The 25,174-nt window shown below is 58.0% G+C and overlaps 3 protein-coding genes across 5 annotated transcripts; 2 read left to right on the forward strand and 1 right to left on the reverse strand.

The window, feature by feature from the left end:
- The first annotated feature begins 700 nt into the window (after positions 1-700).
- On the forward strand, positions 701-10,944 carry SV2A (synaptic vesicle glycoprotein 2A). Its single transcript, XM_053967268.1, has 13 exons — positions 701-1,131; positions 3,191-3,934; positions 4,774-4,954; positions 5,066-5,217; positions 5,294-5,427; positions 5,795-5,884; positions 6,065-6,175; positions 6,255-6,343; positions 7,206-7,370; positions 7,444-7,577; positions 7,849-8,052; positions 8,376-8,535; positions 9,638-10,944. Exons 2-13 carry the CDS (start codon positions 3,355-3,357, stop codon positions 9,819-9,821), a joined length of 2,184 nt encoding a protein of 727 aa, XP_053823243.1. The 5' UTR covers positions 701-1,131; positions 3,191-3,354; the 3' UTR covers positions 9,822-10,944.
- A 425-nt stretch (positions 10,945-11,369) lies between these two features.
- Positions 11,370-14,515, reverse strand: BOLA1 (bolA family member 1). 3 transcript variants are annotated; one of them, XM_053967295.1, is made up of 2 exons: positions 14,461-14,515; positions 11,370-12,667 (listed from the first exon to the last, which is right to left on the reverse strand). In XM_053967295.1, exon 2 carries the CDS (start codon positions 12,655-12,657, stop codon positions 12,274-12,276), a length of 384 nt encoding a protein of 127 aa, XP_053823270.1. In that variant the 5' UTR covers positions 12,658-12,667; positions 14,461-14,515; the 3' UTR covers positions 11,370-12,273. The 3 variants fall into 3 exon arrangements, with proteins under 3 accessions (XP_053823270.1, XP_053823271.1, XP_053823269.1); XM_053967296.1 differs by having other exon boundaries at positions 14,452-14,509; XM_053967294.1 differs by lacking the exon at positions 14,461-14,515 and adding an exon at positions 13,363-13,689.
- A 4,165-nt stretch (positions 14,516-18,680) lies between these two features.
- On the forward strand, positions 18,681-23,636 carry HJV (hemojuvelin BMP co-receptor). The gene is made up of 4 exons (XM_053967216.1): positions 18,681-18,972; positions 19,319-19,480; positions 20,564-21,066; positions 21,720-23,636. The coding sequence occupies exons 1-4, from the start codon at positions 18,906-18,908 to the stop codon at positions 22,344-22,346; spliced, it is 1,359 nt and encodes a 452-aa protein (XP_053823191.1). The 5' UTR covers positions 18,681-18,905; the 3' UTR covers positions 22,347-23,636.
- Positions 23,637-25,174: the final 1,538 nt, after the last annotated feature.

The following is a 25,174-nucleotide window of genomic DNA, read 5'->3' on the forward strand; positions in this document are numbered from 1 at the left end:
GAAGAGGCTCTGGGAACATTGGAATGCCAGTGAAGGGGTTCAGGGAAGACTGGGGCTCTGGGAATGTTGGGATGCAGGATTAAGGGGCTCTGGGAACACTGGAATGCCAGTGAAGGGGTTCAGGGGAGACTGGGGCTCTGGGAATGTTGGGAGGCAGGATGAAGGGGCTTTGGGAACATTGGAATGCCAGTGAAGGGGTTCAGGGAAGACTGGGGCTCTGGGAATGTTGGGATGATGCAGGATGAAGGGGCTCTGGGAACACTGGAATGCCAGTGAAGGGGTTCAGGGAAGATCTTGCTTGTTGGGGGCACCCCAAACCCTGCTCACTGTGCAGGGCCCCCCACTCTGAGCTCAGCCAGCCCCAAGAGCACCCAGCACCCCACAGCCCCGGGGATATGGGGCTGGAGAACTGGGGGTCCCAATTTCCCACCCTCGGGAAGCCATCCATGGGAAATGGAGATGGGTTTGGACATCCCATGCTGCAATGTGCATCTCCAGCCATAACCCCCCCCCGCCAAAAAAAATTCATCGGGGGCTTTTGTGTCGTGTTGTAGCCTAGGGGCCGAGTCTGGCCAGCCCAGGCGGGGACGATTTGATCCCAAAAAATCCCAATCCAGCCCCGCGGAGGTTGTGACTCAGCCGTGACGGGGGCGGCGGGGGTGGGGGGGGGGGCGGGCTGAGCTTCGCCGAGGGATCCGGGGGGGCCCCTTCCTCATGCCCCCCATCCCACCCGCCTCTCCCCGCCATCCGCAGCCTCCGGAGCGGCTCCATCCCGGCGGCTCCATCACGGGAACCCCGATCCCGTGGGAGCTCCGCTGGCGCATCCCGGGAGATCCATCGCCCCCCTCCTCAGTGGGCCGAGCCCCCCGCCCCCGCCGAGCCCCCCCGGTTCTCGGCGTGCCGTGGTTGATCCCTCCCTTCCCGGGGCTGCGCCGATGGACTCTCCCAGCGCTCCGGGTGTGCGGCGGAGGCTGCGGCGGTAGCGCCGGTGCTCGGGAGCTGCTGTCGCGCCGTGTCGCTGCCGGAGCATCCTCTTCCCTCTCCGTATCCCTTCCCGAGCATCCTTCCTCGCCGGAGCATCCCCCTCGCCGGCGCCGGGAAGGAGCTGGAGCGGAGCGAGGGCTGAGCCAGGTAAGGGGGAACAAAACGGGTTTAAAGCCCGCATCCCCCCTCCCCGCGGCGTTAATCGGCGGCCTCGGAGCCGCTGATGGATTCGGGGTTCGGCTTCCCCTTCCCACTTGCTGTGGCCATTTTGTCCTGGAAAACCTTCCGTGGAGCCCGGCTCTGCCTTTGGATGTGCGTTTTTGGGGGGCTCCTCTCATCCCCCCCGCAGAGCAGCCGGAGGGGATCGGGAATTCACCGCAGGGACGGGAGGGGGAACCGGGGGGATTTTGGGGAAGGGGTAGCAGGGGGGAGGATGTTGGGGGGGTGACCTTGGACACGAGCGATTCCCAACTCTTCCCCCTTGTCGCCATGTTCCTGGCGTTCCGCAGGGAGGCTGGGGGCTGCGGGGGGGGGTTGTGTGTGTGTGTGTGGGGGGGGGAATGCAGCCCCCCCAGCGTGGGACTCCCGGGGGTTTTGGGGTGCACGGTTGCATCCATCCTCGGCTCCGCTTGGATGCGTGGCAGGAGGAGACAGGTCCAGACGCGGTAACCTTGTCCAGAGCTGTCCAACGCCACGGCGGGGCTGCAGGGCCAGCGGCGTGCTCAGCCCCCAGACAGGCATTTTTGGGGACCTCCCTGGCTCCCGCATTTCAGGGACTGTGGGATTTCTGGCTCTCTTGTGGGATCAATCCCCTGATCTCAGCCAGCTCTGGCTCCTGGCGTCGGCTCGGCCGCTCCAGGCTCCCTGGTTTGTACGGCCGCTGTCTGTCACGGAGCCAGCCGTGACCTTGCTCCCCGGCCCATCCTCTTCCTCACCGTGCACCCAGCCTCTCCCTGCTCCCCCATTCCTCCTCCCGGCCCCCAGTACCTCCCGGTGCGTGGAATGCCGGCCCCACATGGGGGAGCTTCCAAAGGGAACCGCGAGCCTGGCTGGAGCAAAATGACCTTGGTCATGGATCGGCCCCTTCCAGGAGCCTCACAGGCCCACGGGACCGCCAGGGAGGGGACCTGGGGTCTCCCTGCAGCCAGAGGGGAGGACGTGGGGTGAATTTGCCATTTTATCCTGTAAAACCTGCCTCTGCTCGGGAATGGGGGCCCGTGCTGTGCCGCAGCCCCCCTCCCTGCAGGGTTTCCGAAGGGCTAAATTTAGCGTCCCTGCGTGCCCTGTCCCCTCGCCTGGGCAGGGGGGGACACGTCGCCGGCTGCGTCCCTCTGCCCGCAGCTCCTTCCTGCCTCGCCAGAGATAAAAATAGCGCTTTTTTTTTTGGGGGGGGGGGGGGGCACGACAGCCCCTGAGGGTGGAGCAGCAGCATCGGGCTGGGGGGCTGCGGGTCCGTCCCTGTCACGAGCTGAGCCGGGCTCTGTGCAGTGGGTGTGGGGACGCTGGGCTGGGGAAGAGCAGGTGGGATGCTGGCATGTGAGGGGACAAGGAGATGCCACCCCCAGGGATCTGGATGCCCCTCTCCTCCCCCCAGGGGACTCGTGGTACCCCCAGCCCCCTTTGACCGGGTCGGTGCTGGTGCGTCCCACAGTAAATCCTGCCTGGCAGCTTCTGCAGTCAGCGTGGCCTGGCACACACGGGTCACTGTCACTCGAGGGACCCCCCCCCGAGGGGCTCCTGTACCTTGAGCCACCCAGCCAGGTCGGTGCTGAGAGGGTTTGGGGACCTCCATGCCCTCGGGGGCTGAGCCCCTCATCCTCCCTGTGGTGCCCAAGGGAATGGGGAGCTTCGGTCCAGACCTGCTGATGGCCTTGTTTTTTGGGGTGACTCGCAGTCCTGGGGATGCTCAGGGGCAGCCGTGTCCCTGATGTCCCCCCAGCTCCCCCTGTGCTTTGGGGATGGATCCAGGGGGACTGGGGGGGGGTCCCAGCGAGCTGTGGCAGCTGGAATCCCCCACGGGAGGGGAAAGGAGCTGGCACGGAGCCCGCGTCTCTCAGCCTGTCCCCACTCCAGCCCCCGCCTGCCACTTCACCGGGGGGGGGTCCCCCAAATCCTCCTGTTTCCATCCGAGACGGAGAAAAAGTGCAAGGTGGAACGCAGGGCCGCTACCACCCAACCTCAGCCTGGTTTTCTCTGGGCTTCCCAGGTCCGGGCTGGCATCCAGGGTCCTCCCACACCCCGTTCCACGGATGGGTAGCTCCATCACCCCTCTCCCCGCACCCCGGGCCTGAGGGCGCAGCCCCCCGCCCCCCCCCGACGCAGAGACACCCCCGTCCACCCCCCAGCGCCCCGTGCCGGCCCGAGGGCACCATGGACGAGTCGTTCCGGGACCGGACCGCGTTCATCCGCGGCGCCAAGGACATCGCCAAGGAGGTGAAGAAGCACGCGGCCAAGAAGGTGAGCCGGGGCATGGACCGAGTGCAGGACGAGTACACCCGGCGCTCCTACTCCCGCTTCGAGGAGGAGGAGGATGACGAAGACTACGCGCCCCAGGACGGCTACTACCGGGGGGGCGAGGGGGCCAACGAGGAGGAGGGGGTGTCCAGCGACGCCACTGAGGGCCACGACGAGGAGGATGAGATCTACGAGGGCGAGTACCAAGGGATCCCCCGGCAGGAGTCGCTGAAGGGGGGGGAGCGCCTGGGGGCCGCGGCGGCCGCGGGCGCTTTCGACGACAGCGAGGGGCAGCGGAGGAAGGACAGGGAGGAGCTGGCGCAGCAGTACGAGCTCATCCTGCAGGAATGTGGCCACGGCCGATTCCAGTGGACCCTCTACTTTGTCCTGGGCCTGGCCCTCATGGCTGACGGCGTCGAGGTCTTTGTGGTGGGCTTCGTCCTGCCCAGCGCCGAGAAGGACATGTGCCTCTCCGACTCCAACAAGGGCATGCTGGGTGAGGAGAGGGGCACGGGGGGCAGGTAGGGGGGTGTGGGGGTCGTGGATGGGGGGGGCAGGAGGGTCAGGGCGGCACGGAGGGGCAATGGGAGGTGTGGGGGTACAGGGAGACGTGTGGAATGTAGGGGGACGTGAGGATGTGTTAGGGGGGCAGAGGAGCACGGGAGGGTGGGGACACGGGGAGCTGGGGATGGGGAAGGACATGGGGGGCTCAGGGAGATGTGGGGGGGTCATAGGGGCTACGGAGGAACACAGGAAGAATTGGGAGGCCGTGAGGCCATGGGAGGTGGGGTGCAGGAAGGGATGTGGGGGCAAGGAGGGATGCAGGACCCCCCGGTGAGGGCTCCCACCATCCTCCTCCCAGTCCCACACTGGTCTCCACGCGAGCAATGGCGAGGGGCAGCTGAGGGGAGCGAGCTCAGAAACTTGGGCTGACTAGTGGCTGCTGAGAGTGGGTTTGGGGGGCCGTGGGGGGCTTTGTTCGATTGTTTCCCCCTTCTCTGTGATGCCTGCTGGAGCCTGACAACCCCCCCCCAAATCCCAGGGGACATCAGTGCCCCCCATCCCTGAGATCTGGCAATCTTGGGGCAGGGGGAGGGGCTGGGTGTGGGGGTCCTGGGGGCACCTCTGCCCCCCATGTCCCGCAGTCCCTGAGCAGAGCAGGGGGACAACACGGGATTCTGTCCCCTCCCTTCAAGGGCACGCAGCGTTTTGGGGAGAGGGTCCCTGCCTGCTGCCCTCCCCCAGTGCCCAGGATGCTCTCCCTCCTCCAGGTGACTCGGGGTGCAGGTCCTTGTGTCCCCCAGGACTGACCTCGCTGCGTGTCCCCCTCCCCAGGCCTCATCGTGTACCTGGGCATGATGGTGGGCGCGTTCGTGTGGGGCGGGCTGGCCGACCGGCTGGGCCGAAGGCAGTGCCTCCTCATCTCCCTCTCCGTCAACAGCGTCTTCGCCTTCTTCTCCTCCTTCGTCCAGGGCTACGGCACCTTCCTCTTCTGCCGCCTGCTCTCGGGCGTGGGGTAAGGGGGGCCCAGCCGCGCAGGGACCCCCAGAGCAGGGGGAGATCTCCCCCCTACGCGAGGTGGGGCGTGGGGCAGGGGGTGATGCCGCTCCCTCCCCTCCGTCCCCAGCATCGGCGGCTCCATCCCCATCGTCTTCTCCTACTTCTCGGAGTTCCTGGCGCAGGAGAAGCGCGGGGAGCACCTGAGCTGGCTCTGCATGTTCTGGATGATCGGGGGCATCTACGCTTCCGCTATGGCCTGGGCCATCATCCCCCACTACGGTAGGAGCCCTGGGCTGGTGGCACGCGGGGCGTGCGCCGGGGCTCGGCCCCACCGCCGTGTCCTGTCCCTGTCCAGGCTGGAGCTTCCAGATGGGCTCCGCGTACCAATTCCACAGCTGGAGGGTCTTTGTCCTCGTCTGCGCCTTCCCCTCGGTCTTTGCCATCGGGGCGCTCACCACCATGCCGGAGAGCCCGCGCTTCTACCTTGAGGTGAGGTCTGGGGGGGCCATGGGGGGAACCTGGGGTGCATCAGGGAGCTGGAGTTGGGGTCCCCTCAAGGAAGGGACGCCCAGGTTGGGGTGGGGATGGGGCGACCCACACAGGGGGTGGGTGAGGTCTGGAGAGGAAGCCCAAGATGGGTTTTGGAGAGGGGTGGAAGTGGGCAGGAACCCCCAGGTGGATGATGGGACCCCCCCCCCCTCAGAGGGATGGGGGGACCCTGAGGAGGTGATGAAGATGGTGGAGGGATCCCCAGGTGGGTGGCAGAACCCAGGTGGGTGCTGGAACCCAGACCGCTGATGGGGCGTCAGGGTGCGGTTCCGGGGTGTCCCAGGGTGACCTGTCCCTGCCCTCACAGAACGGGAAGCACGACGAGGCCTGGATGGTGCTGAAGCAGGTCCATGACACCAACATGAGGGCCAAGGGCCACCCTGAGAGGGTCTTCTCGGTAAGGACCCCCCAGGGCTCAGCCCTGGGGTCCCCAGCACCCCAAGCGAGAGTGGGGCGTCCTCCAGGGTCAGGGGTGCAATTCCCACCTCTGGGAAAAGCACCACCCAGGGAACGTGGTGCTGCTGTAACAGGTGGGGAAACTGAGGCACGAGGCATCCCCAAACTGTCCCACCCACAGGTCACCCACATCAAGACCATCAAGCGGGAGGACGAGCTCATCGAGATCCAGTCGGACACGGGGACGTGGTACCGGCGCTGGCTGGTCCGATGCCTCAACCTGTCCCAGCAGGTGAGGCCGGGGCCACCCAGGGGTCTCTGTGCCCCCTGTCACCTGCCATGTCCTTGTCACCTCCCATGTCCCTCCGCAGGTCTGGAGCAACTTCCAGCAGTGCTTCGTGCCCGAGTACCGGCGGGTGACGCTGATGATGATGGCGGTGTGGTTCACCATGTCCTTCAGGTGCTGCGGGGTGGGATCCATGGGATGGGATCCATGGGATGGGATCCATGGGATAAGACGGGATCAGTGGGGTGGGATTGATGGGATAAGATGGGATCAGTGGGATGGGATCGATGGGATGGGATAGAATCAATGGGATGGGATCAGTGGGATAAGATGGGATCAGTGGGATGGGATCCATGGGATTGATGGGATCCATGGGATGGGATCAATGGAATGGGATCGGATCCATGGGATGGGATAAGATGGGATCAGTGGGATGGGACTGATAGGATGGGATCCATGGGATGGGATCCATAGGATGGGATGGGATGGGATCAATGGGATGGGATAGAATTGATGGGATGGGATCAATGGGATGGGATAGAATTGATGGGATAGGATCAGTGGGATGGGATCCATGGGATAAGATGGGATCAGTGAGATGGGATTGATGGGATGGGATGAATGGGATGAGATCAGTGGGATGGGACTGATGGGATGGGATTGATGGGATGGGATCCATGGGATGGGATGGGATCAATGGGATGGGATAAGATGGGATCAGTGGGATGGGATCCATGGGATGGGGTCCATGGGATAAGATGGGATCAGTGGGATGGGATCCATGGGATGGGGTCCATGGGATAAGATGGGATCAGTGGGATGGGATTGATGGGATGGGATCAATGGGATAAGATGGGATCAGTGAGATGGGATTGATGGGATGGGATCAATGGGATGGGACGGGGCAGCACTGAGCGCGATGGGATGGAACCAGCATCACTGGGATAGCACTGGGAGCTCAGGGCTGGCCCTGGGAGCCCTGGGCCAGCTCCGGCACGCCCAGGTGTGTGGTGCCCGCTCACCCCTGTCTCCGCAGCTACTACGGGCTCACCGTGTGGTTCCCGGACATGATTAAGCACCTGCAGAGCATTGAGTACGCGTCGCGCACGAAGCTCTTCACGCGCGAGAAGGTCCGGCACTTCACCTTCAACTTCACCCTGGAGAACCAAGTGCACCGTGGCGGGGAGTATTTCAACGACAAGTGAGTGAGGGGAGGCTGAGCCTGGGCTTGCTCAGCTTGGGGCTGCTCATCTGGGGCTCTCCCTCCCGTGCAGGTTCATCGGGCTGAAGATGAAGTCGGTGACGTTCGAGGACTCGCTCTTTGAGGAGTGTTACTTCGAGGACATCACTTCCAGCAACACCTTCTTCAAGAACTGCACCTTCATCTCCACCGTCTTCTACAACACAGGTGGGCGAATGGGATCCCCCCGGTGCACGGAGCAGGGTGGCCCCCAGGGTTTTGATGGAGATGGGGGTGAGCCACCAGCTTGGAGGAAGGTCAGGAAAGCCCCCCCAGTGGCACGACGGAGTTGGGGTGGTAGAGGTAATGTGCCCCACCCGGGTGGTCCTCAAGGGGGTGGTGGTGGAGGTGTTCTTGACCCACCAGGTGGGGCGGGAGGGGCCAGGCAGGTGTGCACGGAGAGGGGGTGACGCCGCGGCCCCGCTGTGCCCCCCACCAGATCTCTTCGAGTACAAGTTCATCAACAGCCGGGTGCTGAACAGCACGTTCCTGCACAACAAGGAGGGCTGCCAGCTGGACTTCAGCGACGACAACAACGCCTACATGATCTACTTTGTCAGCTTCCTGGGCACCCTGGCCGTGCTCCCCGGAAACATCGTCTCGGCCCTGCTCATGGACAAGATCGGCCGCCTGCGCATGCTGGGTGGGCAACGGGACGGGCTCGGGGCAGCCTGGTGGGGCTGGGGGGGGGTCCTGGAGGTGCCCCCCAGCCCAAGCCAGGCTCTCAATCTTCTGGACCCACCTCCCACCTGCTGGGTCACTTCATCACCATCACCTTCATCCCCACCTCCATCACCCCTTCGGGGCCTTTCCTGATCCTCCTCCCACCCGCCGGTCGCCTCCATCTCTGGTGACCTCTTGGGGACCTCCTGGTGGGTCACCCCCATCTCCCTCTGCCCCTTTGGGGCTGTCATTCCCGTGCCTCGGTTTCCCTGAGCTCTGACGTGTCCACGTGTCCCCCCCCAGCCGGCTCCAGCGTCATGTCCTGCATCAGCTGCTTCTTCCTGTCCTTCGGGAACAGCGAGTCTGCCATGATCGCGCTGCTCTGCCTCTTTGGGGGGGTCAGCATCGCCTCCTGGAACGCGCTCGACGTGCTCACCGTGGAGCTGTACCCCTCTGACAAGAGGTGGGGGCCTGGGACGGAAGTGTTGGGTGCAAGGAGTGAGGTTTTGGGTGCTGGGTGGGAGGTTTTGGGCGCAAGGAGTGAAATTTTGGGTGCAAGGAGTGAAATTTTGGGTGCAAGGAGTGAGGTTTTGGGTGCTGGGTGAAGGTTTTGGGTGCAAGGAGTGAAATTTTGGGTGCAAGGAGTGAGGTTTTGGGTGCTGGGTGGAGGTTTTGTGCCCATTGAAGGGTTTGGAGCTCCCATTTTGGAGTGCTGGGTTTGGAACTCCCATTTTGGGGTGCTGAGTGCCAATTTAAGGGTTTAGAGCTCCCATTTTGGGGTGCTGGGTGCCAATGTAAGGGTTGGGACCTCCCATTTTGGGGTGCTGAGTGCCAATTTAAGGGTTTAGAGCTCCCATTTTGGGGTGCTGGGTGCCAATGTAAGGGTTGGGACCTCCCATTTTGGGGTGCTGAGTGCCAATTTAAGGGTTTGGAGTTCCCATTTTGGGGTGCTGGGCGCCCATTTAAGGGTTGGGACCTCCCATTTTGGGGTGCTGAGTGCCAATTTAAGGGTTTAGAGCTCCCATTTTGGGGTGCTGGGTTTAGAGCTCCCATTTTGGGGTGCTGAGTGCCAATTCAAGGGTTTAGAGCTCCCATTTTGGGGTGCTGAGTGCCAATTTAAGGGTTTGGAGCTCTCATTTTGGGGTGCTGGGTGCCCATTTAAGGGTTGTGACCTCCCATTTTGGGGTGCTGAGTGCCAATTTAAGGGTTGTGACCTCCCATTTTGGGGTGCTGAGTGCCAATTTAAGGGTTTGGAGCTCCCATTTTGGGGTGCTGGGTTTAGAGTTCCCATTTCGGGGTGCTGAGTGCCAATTTAAGGATTTAGAACTCCCATTTTGGGGTGCTGGGTGCCCATTTAAGGGTTGCGACCTCCCATTTTGGGGTGCTGGGTGCCCATTGAAGGGTTTGGAGCTCCCATTTTGCAGTGCCAGGTGCCCATTTCACCCTTCCAGGTGCCACTTTCGTGGCGCCACCTCCCTTCCGCTGGTGCCCCCCTCGAGGCTGGGCACCCACCCCTTCCTCGGGGGGTTGCCCCCACCGTGCCCACCCCTCCTCATCCTCCCCAGGACGACGGCCTTTGGCTTCCTGAACGCTCTGTGCAAGCTGGCAGCCGTGCTGGGCATCAGCATCTTCACGTCCTTCGTGGGCATCACCAAGGCCGTGCCCATCCTCTTCGCCTCGGCCGCGCTGGCCCTCGGCAGCTCCCTGGCCCTCAAACTGCCCGAGACACGGGGGCAAGTCCTGCAGTGATGGGGAAGGGGGGGGGGCTGGGGGAGAGGGACCACCCCCACCTTGCTGGGGGAACCCCCAAAATCTCAGCGTTTCCCCCTCCCCTCTTCCTCCTCTTCCTCCTCCTCCTCCTCCTCCTCCTCCTCCTCCTCCTCGTGCCCCTGGGGTTAGTCGCGTTAGACACTGTGAAACGTCTTCTTGGAGCATTTGGGATCTTTTTCATTTTGCACTTGGACCCCCCCCTCTCCCCCCCCCCCCCAAAAAAAAATCCTCCCCCCGTACCCCCAAAATCTCCAAATTCCCCCCCTCGAGCTCCAATTCTCCTCCTCAGCCCCCCCCCAATTTCTTTTCTTGGTGTCACCCCCCCCCCTTCTTTGTATTGCTGCTCATTCCTGGGGGGCTGTGGGGCAGGATTTTTGGGGGGGGGGTCCTGGCATCGAGGGGGCTGTGGGGGATGACACAACCCCTCTGAACCCCCACATCCCCCAAATCCCTGCTGAGCCAAGGAGCAGGAGGATGAAGCCCCCTGTGCCTCAGTTTCCCCATCCCTGTGGAGGGCACCCAGCAGGGTCCCCCAAAACCCCAGGGATTTTGGGGGGGGGGCATCTGGGGGTGGAAAGAGCCCTTGGGGGGACCACAGGATATTGGGGCGCAGGTCCCTTTGGGGGGGTGCAGAATCCCTTTGGGGCTGCCTGACAATTTTAGGGTGCCCCCCCCACCCTTAAAGCACATCCACACCCCCCCCCCCCAGGATACCCCAAATTTTTGGGTGCCCAACTTTCAGGGGTGCAAAGCACAGCCCCCCCCCCCCCAAGCCACAACCCTTGGTCTCATTTGGGGTGCGGCAGCGGGGGGACCCCCCCAAAAACTGCCAGTTAGTGATTTTTAACTGATTTTAAAGGATTTTTCCCTATTAGAGGGAGGCTGGGGTGGGTGAGGGGGGGGTGCGGGGTGGGGGGGGGGCTCCCTGCACCCTCTTTTCCTCCTCCCAGCCCCCCCACATCCCCTATTAACCCCTTCACCACCACAATCCCCTGCCCCCCCCTCCCTTTTACCTAACCCCCCCCCACCCCAAAACCACCAGCGGTTTGCAAAGCACAAACAGCCCCTAAACCCCCCCCCCAAAAAAAAAAAAAAAATCGGGGTACAAGGGGGGTCCCCAGTGCTCAAAAGAAATCGGGGTTCAAGGGGGGGGGTCCCAGTGCTGTGCCCCCTCAAAACCTGGGGGGTTTGGGGGGGTCCCCTATGCTCTGCCCCCTTCCCATAGGGTTGGTCAGAGCCTGGGAGCCCCCCCAGCCCCAGGGCAGCCCCCTCCCATTTAAAGCAGCCCCCTCCCCCCCGTGTGCTTTTTGTCCCTTCCTTGGTGTAGCTGGTCCTTGGGGGGCCACCCCCCCGGCCCCCCCTGTAGCTCTGTCGTGCCGTGCTGTAGTTTCAGGTGTTTGTAAATTAATTAAAATGGGGAAAAAAAACCCAAAAAACAACAACAACAACAAAAAAAAAAAAAAAAAGCGCAAAAGAATTACCCCAAACCTCCCCCCCCCAAAAAAAAAAGGATTCTCCAGACTCTGCTGCCCACAGAACACATTTATTTAAACTGATTCAATGGGAGGGACACCCCAAAAAAATCCCCTGCAGGGTGGGGGTGCTATGGGGTGTGTGGGGGGGTCACCCCCATTATTTTTGACCCCTCCCAACGCTGACACTGGGGTGGGGGTCCCAGGAACCCCACATTGTGCCTGGGGGGGGGTCCCAGGAACCCCACACTGTCCCTTGTGGGGTCCTGGCAGCTCCGTGTTGTTCCTGGGGGGGGGGTCCTGGGAGCCCCACATTGTTCCTGGGGGGGTCCTGGCTCCCCATGCTGTTCCTGGGGGGATCTCAGGAACCCCACACTGTGCCTGGGGGGGGGGGTCCTGGGATCCCCACGCTGTCAATAGGGGGGGGTCCCGGGATCCCCACGTTGCTCCTGGGGGGGTCCTGAGATCCCCACGTTATTCCTGGGGGGGTCCTGGAATCCCCACGTTGTTCCTGGGGGGGGTCCTGGGATCCCCACGCTGTCCATGGGGGGTTCTTGGGATCCCCACACCATGCCTGGGGGGGGGTCCTGGGATCCCCACGTTGTTCCTGGGGGGGGTCCCAGGATCCCCATGTTGTTCTTGGGATCCCCACGCTGTCAATGGGGGGGGTCCCGGGATCCCCACACCATGCCTTGGGGGGGGTCCAGGGATCCCCACGTTGTCAATGGGGGGGGTCCCGGGATCCCCACACCATGCCTGGGGGGGGGTCCTGGGATCCCCACGTTGTTCCTGGGATCCCCACGCTGTCCATGGAGGTGTTCCTGGGAACCCCACATTATTCCTGGGGGGGGGGTCCTGGCTCTCCACGCTGTTCCTGGAGGGGGGTCCCCACGCTGTTTCTGAGTGGAGGGGGGGGGTCCCAGCAGCCCCACGCCGTTCCTGGGCGTCTCCCAAAGCCATCACTGCTTCTCCACCTCCTCCTTCTGCTTCTCCCGCTTGGAGCCCCCCAGGCAAGGGGGCGCGGGGGGGTTTTGGGGGTCACTCTGCCACTGCTCGGGGGTGCGGGCGACCACCTGCAGGGCGTGCAGGGGCCCGGCCAGCTCGGCCCGCAGCGCCTCGTGCACCAGGCGGTGCCGCTGCAGCAGCGGCAGCCCCGCGAAGCGCCCGCTCACCACCAGCACCCCGAAATGAGTCTCGGCTCCGGGGGGGCCCCCGTGGCGGGGGGAGTCGTCCCGCACCTCCAGGTGGGTGGGCTGCAGGGCCGCCGTCAGCTTGGCGCGGATGGTGCGGGCCAGGGGACCCCCCGCGCCCCCCATGGCCCCCGCCAGGAGGGGACCCCGCATCGGAGAAGGGCTGCAAGAGACGGGGGGGATTTAGGGGTGCAGGGTGAGAGAGACCCCCCCCAGTCCCAGAGAGGACCCCGAATCTCTGCAAGAGAGGGGGGGGGGGATTTAGGGGTGCAAGGTGAGAGGGGGGATTTAGGGGGTGCAGGGTGAGAGAGACCCCCCCCAAGTCCCAGAGAGGACCCCGAATCTCTGCAAAAGAGGGGGGGATTTAGGGGTGCAAGGTGAGTGACTCCCCCCTCCCGATCCCCACCTGACACCGGAGAAGGGCTGCAAGAGAGAGGGGGGATTTGGGGGTGCAGGGTGAGAGAGACCCCCCCCAGTCCCAGAGAGGACCCCGAATCTCTGCAAAAGAGGGGGGATTTAGGGGTGCAAGGTGAGACCCCCCAGTCCCAGAGAGGACCCCGAATCTCTGCAAGAGAGGGGGGGATTTAGGGGTGCAAGGTGAGTGACCCCCCAGTCCCACAGAGGACCCTGAATTGGAGAAGAGCTGTTAAGAGAGGGGGGATTTAGGGGGTGCAAGGAGAGACCCCCCCCCCCCATCCCCACCTGGCACTGGGGAAGGGGTGCAAGACAGGGGGGGATTTAGGGGGTGCAGGGTGAGAGAGACCCCCCAGTCCCAGAGAGGACCCCGCATCGGAGAAGAGCTGGAAGAGAGGGGGGGATTTGGGGGTGCAAGGAGAGAGGCCCCCCCCCGATCCCCACCTGGCACCGGAGGAGTGTGAGGATGGTTTTTTTGGGGGGGGGGGGAGAGGGAGAAGAGGCTCGGGGAGAGGGACAGGGATGGGGACTGAGGGTCTCTGGAGGGTCCCGCGTGGAAAGTGGGGATGGCAGGAGGGGGGCACACGGAGGGGGTGGCTTGGGGGGGGGCGGAAGAGGCAATAACGGGGTGCTGGGAGGGCAGAACGGGGAATAACGGGGTGCTGGGAGGGGCAGAATGGGGAATAACGGGGTGCTGGGGGGCGGAACGGGGAATAACGGGGTGCTGGGGGGGCATAACGGGGAATAACGGGGTGCTGGGGAGGGGCAGAATGGGGAATAACGGGGTGCTGGGGGGCGGAACGGGGAATAACGGGGTGCTGGGGGGGCATAACGGGGAATAACGGGGTGCTGGGGAGGGGCAGAATGGGGAATAACGGGGTGCTGGGGGGGGCAGAATGGGGAATAACGGGGTGCTGGGGGGGGCAGAATGGGGAATAACGGGGTGCTGGGGGGGCATAACGGGGAATAACGGGGTGCTGGGGGGCGGAACGGGGAATAACGGGGTGCTGGGAGGGGCAGAACGGGGAATAACGGGGTGCTGGGGGGGGCAGAATGGGGAATAACGGGGTGCTGGGGGGGCGGAACGGGGAATAACGGGGTGCTGGGGAGGGGCAGAACGGGGAATAACGGGGTGCTGGGAGGGCATAACGGGGAATAACGGGGTGCTGGGAGGGGCAGAACGGGGAATAACGGGGTGCTGGGGGGCGGAAGGGGGAATAACGGGGTGCTGGGGGGGCGGAACGGGGAATAACGGGGTGCTGGGGGCAGCGAGTCTAGGGGAGCCCTGAAGGACCAGCCCCGGGAACGGCGGACGGAGCGCACGGGGGTGACCCGGGGAGTTCCCGGGCCCGGAGCTCGGGAAGGGCCTCAGGGCACGAGGGACGGGCCTGACTCGCCTCAGCACCCCTCTATCCCCCGCGGATCCTCCCACAGGACACCCCCCGGGACCAGCAGATGCTGCCCGAGCCCCCAGAGCCCCCGCCGGTCCCCTCCGGTCCCTCCCGGTGCCCCCGGGCCCGTCCCGGCCCTCACCGCCCTCACCGCTCCCGCCGCCCGGGACCGCCGCCCGCCGCCGTCACGTGACCCCGCCCCGCCCAATCACCGCCGAGAATCCCGCAGGCAGCACCGGCCACGCCCACACATACAAACCACGCCCTTTTGTCTTTATATGTAGCGAGTGGGCGGGGGTTCAGTGTGTGGGCGGGGCCGGGTGTGCGGTGGGGACACGGGGGGGAAAAAGGGGGGAAAAAATGGGGAAAAAGGGTGAAAAAGGGGGAAAAAAGGGGGGAAAAAGGGAGAAAAAAGGGGGGGGACACGATTTCCAAAGAGGAGCTGGAGCTCGGGGTTCTCACCAGGGAGCGCCCCAGTTTTTCCCGATTTTTTTTTCCTACTTTTATCCCGATTTTTCCAATACTCACCCCTATTTTTCCAGCGTCGCCCTCATATCTTCCAGATTCACTCTCAGTTTTCACCTTTCTCCTCATTTTTTTTCCAGGTACACCTTAATTCTTTTCCTATTTCATCCTGATTTTTCCCAGACCATCCTTATTTTCCTACTTTTATCCCGATTTTTCCACACTCACCCCTATTTTTTCCATCATCGCCCTCATATTTTCCAAATTCACTCTCATTTTTTAATTTCTCCTCATTTCTCCCCCTTATTCTTTTCCTATTCCATCCTGATTTTTCCCCAGACCACCCTTATTTTTCCAGGCTCACCCTGATTTTCCTACTTTCATCCTGAATTTTCCACATTCACCCCTATTTTTTCCATCATCGCCCTCATATTTTCCAAATTCACTCTCATTTTTTAATTTCTCCTCATTTCTCCCCCTTATTCTTTTCCTATTCCATCCTGATTTTTCCCAGACCACCCTTATTTTTCCAGGCTCACCCTGATTTTCCTACTTTCATCCTGAATTTTCCACATTCACCCCTATTTTTTCCATCATCGCCCTCATATTTTCCAGATTCACTCTCATTTTTTAATTTCTCCTCATTTCTCCCCCTTATTCTTTTCCTATTCCATCCTGATTTTTCCCAGACCACCCTTATTTTTCCAGGCTCACCCTGATTTTCCTACTTTCATCCTGAATTTTCCACATTCACCCCTATTTTTTCCATCATCGCCCTCATATTTTCCAGATTCACTCTCAGTTTTTAATTTCTCCTCATTTTTCCCCTTATTCTTTTCCTATTCCATCCTGATTTTTCCCAGACAATCCTTATTTTCCTACTTTTATCCCGATTTTTCCACATTCACCCCTATTTTTTCCATCATCGCCCTCATATTTTCCAGATTCACTCTCAGTTTTTAATTTCTCCTCATTTTTTCCCCTTATTCTTTTCCTATTCCATCCTGATTTTTCCCAAACCATCCCTATTTTTCCAGGTTCACCTTCATTTTCCAAGTTCGCCCTTATTCGCTTTCCTAAAAACCAAAAGGAGGGGGTTCTTTTTGTCCTTTTTTTTTGGTTTTTTTGGGTTTTTTTTTTTTTTTGTTTTTTTTTGTACAGGGGAAGGAGGGGTCCTGCCAGTCCTGCTGCCACTTCCGACGTGCCGCTGCCACCTCGCGGTGTCGCGTCCCCGCTGTCCCAAAGAGGAGCCGCTGCTCCATCCTCGGAATCCTCTCGGAGCTCTCACAGAGCTCAGGATTTTCCTGCTCCACCCTCTCCCGGATTTTTTTTTTTTAGCCCCCAGCTGCCCCGGAGCAGGTGTTTGGGGAATGGGATTTATCCACGCGCCACATGCTGGGATTTATCCACATTTATCCGCTTTTATCCGCATTTATCCACAGCAATAAATTGGATTTTTGAGCCAGGTGCTTCCTTGCCCACCTCTCTCGATGGTTTCCAGGTACAGGAATAAAATTTCCACTTCTCCCAATATCTGTCCCCCTCCAGGAGCTCCCCAAAGGAGGGAAAAGGGAAAGCTCTGGGATGGAGGATCCCACTCTCATCTCCAGGGGTTTTCTCACCTCTCTGCTCGCAGAGCCAGGAGGGGAGTGCTCGCTGGAACAGGCAGCTGCAGGTTTCTCTCATTCTTTTTTCTCTTATTTTCTCTAATTTTCTCTTTCTTATTTTCTCTTATTTTCTCTAATTTTCTCTTTCTTATTTTCTCTTATTTTCTCTTATTTTCTCTTAATTTCTCTTTCTTATTTTCTCTTATTTTCTCCTTTCTTTCTTATTTTCTCTTATTTTCTCTTTCTTATTTTCTCTTTCTTTCTTATTTTCTCTTAATTTCTCTTTCTTATTTTCTCTTATTTTCTCTTTCTTATTTTCTATTTTCTCTTATTTTCTCCTTCTTCCTTATTTTCTCTAATTTTCTCTTTCTTATTTTCTCTTATTTTCTTTCTTTCTTTCTTCTTTCTTTCTTTCTTTCTTTTTCTTTCTTTCTTTCTTTCTTTCTTTCTTTCTTTCTTTCTTTCTTTCTTTCTTTCTTTCTTTCTTTCTTTCTTTCTTTCTTTCTTTCTTTCTTTCTTTCTTTCTTTCTTTCTTTCTTTCTTTCTTTCTTCTTTCTTTCTTTCTTTCTTTCTTTCTTTTTCTTTTCTTTCTTTCTTTCTTTTTCTCTCTCTTATTTTCCCTTTCTTATTTTCTCTAATTTTCCCTTTCTTATTTTCTCTTATTTCCTCTTTCTTATTTTCTCTTATTTCCTCTTTCTTATTTTCTCTTATTTTCCCTTTCTTATTTTCTCTTATTTCCTCTTTCTTTCTTCCTCATTTTCTCCCGTACTTTCTTTCTTGGTCTCCGTCTCAAGGACCTCGCTAGGAAATTCTTTCAGCGTTGAGCAGCGAATCCCCTCCTCAAACTTCTCCCCGCCTCTCCCACACCTGCAGACACCTCAGGATGGGCAGCTCTGAGGGATTTCACGCCCACCTCTGTGCGCGTGTGGCTGGGGAGTCTCGCCTCTCCCCTCCTTCTCCCTTCCCTTCCCCACTGGAATTCCCCTTTTGGGATCAAAAATCCCACCGGCTATTTTTAAAGCGCTGTCGGGAGCCCACTCAGCTCCCGCTCCCGGCGACAGATCCGCCTGTCAGAATCTTCAGCTGTTTTTTTCCCTCCCTCTGCTCCAAGCCCGGGTGGCAACAGCCGGGATTCCCTCCTCAGACCCCAGCCAGGGACCAGGATTTTCCTCTGGAGCGTCTCGGTCTGGGATTTTTTTGCCCATCCCGTGGCATTTGCCGGGGTAAGTGGAGCGCTGGGATTCTTGGCAGAGGTGTGGGGATGGAGGGATGGGATTTATGCTTGGGATGGGGGTTTATTTCCTTTATTTATGGAAAGGATGGGGTTTATTTCCTTTATTTATGGAAAGGATGGGGTTTATTTCCTTTACTTATGGGAGGGATGGGGTTTATTTCCTTTATTTATGGGAGGGATGGGGTTTATTTCCTTTATTTATGGGAGGGATGGGATTTATTTCCTTCCAAGCGTGGCATGGAAGGAAGAGTGCATCCTTTAGGATTGACTGTGCACATGGCCCATCCTGGAAATTAGAAGGATCCACTCTTCCAGCTCTCTGGCAAAATGCTGCTTTCCCCAAATACTTCTCTTCCCACCCCAGTCCCAGTGCTGGGCTCAGGTGGGCACCAGGATTTGCTCCCTGCAGGGCAGAGCCAGGTGTGGAAAACAGCAGGAACTTGGTTTAGGAGGCAGAAGGCTTTCCTGAATGTGTCCCCAAAGGGATTTGTGGGTGCTGGAATGCTGAGGGACCAACTTCCCACCCCTGTCCTCCTCCATGGCCTCTGGAATGGACCTGAAAAATCCCGGGTTGGACGTTCCTGACAATTCCTTCTCCCTGCAGGGAGCAGGGGTCGGAGCAGCTACTCCCTGCACCTGTGTAAATGGGATTTCAGGAGTGCAGCCAGCATGGTCAGGCAGTCATTGATCCCTGGGGACATTGGCCACCAGCCCTGGGGACACTGGCCATCGATCTCTGGGGACGTTGGCCAACTTTGGCCCGTGCCATGTTTGCGCTGTGCCCCGGGAGGGGAGGCTGTGAGACAAAAAGCGTTCCCTCTCAGGGAACATCCCATTCCCTACGGGACACATCCCACAGGGAAAAGCTTTTCCACAAGGATTCGCTCCCAGGTGGTGCCAGCAGGGCTTTCCAAGGAGGAAAACCCATGGAGCTCCAGGGAAGCTGCCACAGTCCCCACAGGGTTTGGGGGCTCCCACCTCCTCCTGGAGCTCCTGTGCTCCACCTTCTCCATGCTCTGGCTGTTGTTCCCGGCTGGATCAGAGCCCAGCTAAATTTAGAAGGATCGATTTCAACCCCCGCCTCTGCCCCGCAGGGGAAAGGACAGAGCAAAGGTGGCCAGGGACGAGGAGCCACGGGGGGCTCCACTCCCTGGCCCCCCGGATTTTGGGAGCCCAGATTTTACCCGGCTTCAGGACCATGGAGGAGCCCAGAGGGGCTGGAATTTCCCTGGGTCATGCCACGGGTCTCTGTGGCTGTCACTTGGGGCAGAGTTTGTGACGAGGACGCCCATGTGTCCCGCAGGGAAGGAGCTCCCAGCGCTGGGAGCCAGATCGTTTCCTCAGGAGGCTGACACAGGTGAGGGGGCAGTGGGAAAGCAGGAATGAGGGTCCAAGGACATCGCTGGCACCCAGGGGATGCTTCAGGCTCTGATCCCACATGTGGTGTCCCCAAAGTTGAGGGTGGAGTGAAATGCTCAATGTGAGGAAACAGCTCAAGCGGCACCGGGGGGTTTAGGTTGGATATCAGGGGGAATTTCCTCAGGAAAAGGGCGGTCGAGGCGTGGCCCAGGCTGCCCAGGTGGAGTCACACCCCTGGAAGTGTCCGAAGCCGTGTGGATGTGCCACCTGGGGACAAGTGGTGGCCTTGGAAGTGCTGGGTTGGACTTGCTGCCTGCTCTCTCCAACGCCACCTCTGCTTGCAGGGGAGCTGCCGAGTGAAGCCGGGAGCTGCTGGTGGGTGAGAGACCCCCCAGGCTCCGCATGGATGGGAATGGGCAGAGCTGCCCACAGTAGGAGCCCAGGGCAGCTGGAAAACTCCGGCCTCTTCCTCCGAGCTCTCCTGCTCCTCTTCCTCTGCAGGCATGGTAAGGAACGGCGTGGGCAGGGTTGTTCCCTGTAAAAAAAAAAAAAAAAAAAACAGGAGAAAAGTGCTTCCAGGAAGAATCTCCATGAGAACCTCGAGCTGGATGGTGGGGGGTTATTGGTGTTGGGATCCCTGATGCGGGAAGAATGATGTGTAGGACTCTAATGATTTCAGAAGGTTAATTAATTAATTTATTACAATTAATTTATTATTTATTATAATTTATATATAAATTATATATAAATTTTATATATTATTATAATATATTATAAATATATATTATATAAATATATAATATATATAATTATCTATACATTATTATAAATTATATATAAAGTCACATATATTATAATCTATATCTATTTTAATTATAATTTATTACAATTATTTTATTATTTATTATAATTTATATATAAATTATATATAAAAATTTAATATATTATTATAATATATTATAAATATAGTATATTATATATACTATATAAATATATTATATAATATATATTATTATTTATATGTATTATTATAAATTATATATAAAGTTATATATTATAATCTATATTTTTATAATTATAATGTATTATAATTAATTAATATATAATTATAATTATATATAATATAATTATATATTATATATAATTGTAGATACAATTTATTATAATTAATAATTACTTAAGAAATAAATTTATTATACTATATTATACTATAACTTTATTACACTTTGCTATTTACTCTACTATTACTAACTACTAACTAGAAAACCCGCGACTCTCTCCTGAGTGTCACACGTGGGTCTAATTGGTCAATGAATCTAAACAACTATTACCAGAATTCAATCAATAATCACTGTGGGTAAACAATCTCTACGCTACATTCTACGTGAGCACAAACAGGGAGCAGTGAACGAGATAAGAATTGTTTTGATTTTTCTGTTTCTCTCACCGCTTCTCTCAGGGGAAATCCTGAGGGAATCTCTATCTGTTCAGAGGGCGTGTGAATACCACAGGGGGTGGCGGGGGGGGAGGACAGGCTGCCCTTCCCCACCCCATCCCCTCTCCCAAGGGAGCCACCCCGTCTCTCCCAGTCTCTTCCCAGTGCAAGATCCTCCGCTGCAACTCGGACTACGTGGCGGCCACGCTGCACCTGCGCGGCCCCGACCGCGGCGCCGCGTTCTGCACCGCGCTGCGCTCCTACTCCCTGTGCACCCGGCGCACCGCCCGCACCTGCCGCGGCGACCTGGCCTTCCACTCGGCCGTGCACGGCATCGAGGACCTCATGATCCAGAACAACTGCTCCAAGGAAGGGCCGACGGCCCCGCCACGGCCCCGGCCCCCGGCCCCCAACCCGCACGGCTTCGAGTCGCTCGATATCTGCGATTACGAGCGGAGTTTCCTCTACAAGCACGGCCGCCCCCCCGGTTTCCAGCACTGTGCTGCCTTTGGGGACCCCCACATCCGAACCTTCCACGATGACTTCCACACGTGCCGGGTGGAGGGCTCCTGGCCGCTCTTGGACAACGACTACCTGTTCGTGCAAGCCACCAGTTCGCCGGTGGCCAAGGGGTCCAACGCAACAGTCACCAGCAAGGTAACGTTAGCGCGCAGCATGGCTGGCCAATCCAGGGTCAGGGCACCTCCTAAACTTCCCAAAATCCTTGGAAGTGCTTCAAACCCAGTGGGGGATGAGGAAGGAGGGACAACAGTGGTGAAGGTTGTTGAGGGGACCTTCACACACTCCTGCTGCTGTGAGGTGATTGCGTGGCCCATGGGGCACCTGGAGGAACCTTGTGGTGCATGGGGAACCTGGAGGAACCTTGTGGTCCATGGGGCACCTGGAGGAACCTTGTGCTCCATGGGGCACCTGGAGGAACCTTGTGGTCCATGGGGCACCTGGAGGAATCTTGTAGTCCATGGGGCACCTGGAGGAACCTTGTAGTCCATGGGGCACCTGGAGGAACCTTGTGGTGCATGGGGAACCTGGAGGAACCTTGTGGTCCATGGGGCACCTGGAGGAACCTTGTGCTCCATGGGGCACCTGGAGGAATCTTGCTGGGTTTGGCTCCACCTGAGTTTTCCATTCCTTAAAAAAGAAGGAAAGATTTCTGTTATCCCCCAAGGACTCTAGCAGGGATGGTTTGAGGATGGCTGGGTGGGGTGGGACCTCCATCCCGGGACACCCCAAACACCTGGGATGGCGCCACAACCACCACACTCACCCCCCTCCTGCGCCGCTCCCCACAGCTGACCATCATCTTCAAGAACATGAAGGAGTGCATCGACCAGAAGGTCTACCAGGCCGAGCTGGACAACGTCCCTGCAGCCTTCCAGGACGGCTCCGTCAACGGGGGCGCGCGCCCGGGCGGGAGCAGCCTGGCCATCTGGGAGCGCAGCCCCGGCCGGCACGTGGAGATCCGCGCCGACTACATCGGCACCACCATCGCCGTGCGCCAGGCCGGCCGCCAGCTCTCCTTCTCCATCCGTGCTGCCGAGGAGGTGGCCCGGGCCTTCACGGAGGAGCAGGACCTGCAGCTGTGCGTGGGCGGTTGCCCCCGCAGCCAGCGCATGTCCCGCAGCCCCCGCGGGCGCGGCCGCGTCCCCGCGGAGACGGCGCGGGCGCTCTGCCGGGAGATGCTGCCCGTGGAGGATGTCTACTTCCAGTCGTGCGTCTTCGACGTGGTCACCTCGGGGGACACCAACTTCACCATGGCAGCGCACGGGGCGCTGGAGGATGCCCGGCTCTTCCTGCCCGATGCTGAGAAGCTCCACATCTTCCAAGCTGGAGGAGGCGTCCCGCTCACCTCTCCGTCGTTTCTCCTCCTCCTCTTCCTCCTCCCCTGTGGACTTTGGGCTGTTTTGTTGCACTTTTAACCCCTGCCTGCTGCACAGGGAACCCGTGAGAGCTGCTGGCTCCAAGCTGCAGCCAGGAGAGATTGCCCACCTCGAAGGAGGTGTCCCAAAGACTCAAGAGAGGGAAGGGATGAACCCTTGGTTTGCACCCACTGGTCTCACACGGATGGTGCAGCTGCTCCCAGCTCCTCTCCTGAAGGCAGATCCAAAATTTTCTGTTCCATTCTGAAGTGTTCCTTTTCCCTTAAGGATGTGACATTGCAGTGCATCAAGGAAAAATAAACCCCCCTGGGTTAGAAAGCCCCTCTGTCCCTCAGAGCCTTTCCATAACTCACTTGCCACCTTTCCCCCCACGTTAATCCAGCAGAATTCCACTCTGGAACCCTACAGATCCAGAAACAACAGACTCAAAGCCCACAGCCCAATTTTCAGCAGTTAAAAAAGTGGCTTTTTTTATGGATTTGGGACCCTTCACTCAGCAGAGCAAGGCCACAAATCAGTTTGGGGAGCGTTGTGACCAAGAGGGAGACTTTCGAGTAGAAATCAGCCAGTTTTGTCGATGTGCTCCTCTTCCAGGATAAATAACAAGTGGATCTCCAGCAGTGGGAGCTGTGGAGCCTGAGACCTCCGATATCCCAGGCCACTGTTGCTATTTTTCCTTGTTTTCTTGGCACCTGTTGTGGACTCAATTTAGCCGGGTCTGGACTTGGGACCGGTGTCGGGTTTTAAGGGAGGACAAAACACCCCTTGGGAATTCTCTCCCCTTGGGCCCAGATTCTCTGTCACTGCTCAAATCCAACCCAAACTGGAGCTTTCGCTTGGAAAACAGAATTCCTGATGGCAAAGAGCCAGCTGGGCACACGGAGGGGCAGGGTATGGCCCCGTGGAAGGTGCAGAACTGCAGAGGGGAGGGAAAATTTCACATATTTCAGAGGATTTCAGTAGAGTAGATGGAGCTCTACAGGAGAAATCGTTTCCTTAGGGAAGACTTTATTTTTAATAAAGCATTAAAAACTTGGCCATCCCTGTCCCCCAGAATTGCAGGAAGGGCTCGTGGAGGTGGGGGAAAGGGAATTTCAGCCCCTCCAGGCACGGAGGCTCCATCAAGGAAGGTTCTACAATTCATGTTTCAATACATCCCACGGGGTTTTCTCTCTCTTTGCTCTTCTGTGCCAAGAGCACAAAGGAAATAATTTCGTGGATATCACGGTGAGTTCCCCCTTGGATGGGTGCTGAGAGCACACAGTGAGGAGCAGGGGACCTGCTCCGTGTCTTTTACCCTGCTCCTCGTAATCCCTGATGGGTTTGACATTAAAGGGGTCTATTTTTGAGTCCCCACTTCCTGTCATCTGTCTCTTCACGTCTCTGGGTGGCAGTGGCAGATGAGGATAAGAATATCTCCTTCCTCCCCTGCTCCTTTGACTCCAGAGCTTTGGGAAAGGAAAGAGAGCTGCTTCCTGATGTGCTCCACGTGTCCCTTTGGGAATAAAATCATCTGGGGGGGATAAAACCCTCTGTGGGGGGATAAAATCCTCGGTGGGGAGAATGTTTTCCATAGGGATAAAATGATTCTGAAGGGATGAAATCCTCAGGAGCAGCGTTGGTGGTGCTGGAGGCTCCTGGTGGAAATGGGATGGATTTGATGATGCAGAACCTAATTGTCCTTTAGTTGCTGGCCAGGAGAGACATTCAACAAGAATTCCACGGGGAAAGGAGGGTTCCCAACGGAACTAGACCTTCCCTCCATCACCTGCACCACCAGGACTGGGCCTGGCACTTTCCTTGCCAACCCTGCTTTCAGGAGCCACCTCTGAAATTTAGAGCGCAGCTCCCAAATGGAAAATGTCCAGGAATTCTGATGTGGAGAGCTCTGGTTGCAGCTTTGAGGCACGGCAGCTCCACCCGACCCAGAGTTACACCAGGAGTGGCCCAATGCAGACACTTCCGACAACATGGAGAAGCTGTTGCTGATGAATTACGGGCTCATTAAGGTTGGAGAAACCTCTGAGGTCATTAATCATTAACTCTCCCGCAGCACTGCCAAGGCCGCTGCTGACCCACGACCCCAGGTACCACATCCACCTGGTTCTGAACACATCCAGGATGGTTCATTGCTCCGTTCCAACCTCTGCCCTCCCTTCCCATGGGCACAATTTCCAAAATATCCAACCTAAACCCTCCCCTGAGGCCTCTTCCTCTTGGGAGACCGCCCTGAACCCCCTCAGCTCCCACCACCCAGGGCACCTGGCTGCTGACCCACCCCAAGCGGGAGCTGGATGGAGCTGCTGAGGTGTTTTTTAGCAGGTGACATCAGCCAGGGAGGGGAAGGGTCGATCCAAAGTCCGCTGACGTCAATGGAAACACTCTTGTTGACATCAACAACTTGGATTGGCGCCGACGTTCTGCTCCTTGATTCGGGCTGGGGGAAGAGGTCTGTTCTCTGCCTCAGTGTACCTCTGAGGAGGAGCGGTGTGGAATAATTTGGGAATGGGCCAGGACCATCCCAGGCTTGGCACATTTTCACCATTTAGCTGAACCCCTGCATGGCTACACCTCAGGTTTGAGCCTCTGCAGGGTGTCCAGAGGAGGTGGTGGCCCTGTGACAGAGGAGGTGGTGGCCCTGTGACAGAAGGAGATGGTGGCCTGTGACAGAGTGAGATGGTGGCCCTGTTAGAGAGGATGTGGTGGCCCTGTGACGGAGGGAGATGGTGGCCCTGTGACAGAAGGAGATGGTGGCCCTGTTAGAGAGTGTGGTGGTGGCCCTGTGACAGAGGGAGATGGTGGCCCTGTGACAGAAAGAGATGGTGGCACTGTGACAGAAAGAGATGGTGGCCCTGTGACAGAAGGAG

Source organism: Vidua chalybeata, chromosome 29, assembly GCF_026979565.1.
Source record: "Vidua chalybeata isolate OUT-0048 chromosome 29, bVidCha1 merged haplotype, whole genome shotgun sequence".
Lineage (NCBI taxonomy): Eukaryota > Metazoa > Chordata > Aves > Passeriformes > Viduidae > Vidua > Vidua chalybeata.

Excerpts from the sequence above, each read along its gene's own strand:
- SV2A (XM_053967268.1), top strand. The coding sequence starts at position 3,355 with ATGGACGAGTCGTTCCGGGACCGGACCGCGTTCATCCGCGGCGCCAAG. Across the intron at positions 5,218-5,293 it reads GGCCATCATCCCCCACTACG|GCTGGAGCTTCCAGATGGGC; the intron begins GTAGGAGCCCTG and ends GTCCCTGTCCAG. Across the intron at positions 7,371-7,443 it reads GGGGAGTATTTCAACGACAA|GTTCATCGGGCTGAAGATGA; the intron begins GTGAGTGAGGGG and ends CCTCCCGTGCAG.
- BOLA1 (XM_053967295.1), bottom strand. The coding sequence starts at position 12,657 with ATGCGGGGTCCCCTCCTGGCGGGGGCCATGGGGGGCGCGGGGGGTCCC.
- HJV (XM_053967216.1), top strand. The coding sequence starts at position 18,906 with ATGTGTCCCGCAGGGAAGGAGCTCCCAGCGCTGGGAGCCAGATCGTTT. Across the intron at positions 18,973-19,318 it reads TCCTCAGGAGGCTGACACAG|GGGAGCTGCCGAGTGAAGCC; the intron begins GTGAGGGGGCAG and ends CTCTGCTTGCAG. Across the intron at positions 19,481-20,563 it reads CCTCTTCCTCTGCAGGCATG|TCTCTTCCCAGTGCAAGATC; the intron begins GTAAGGAACGGC and ends CGTCTCTCCCAG.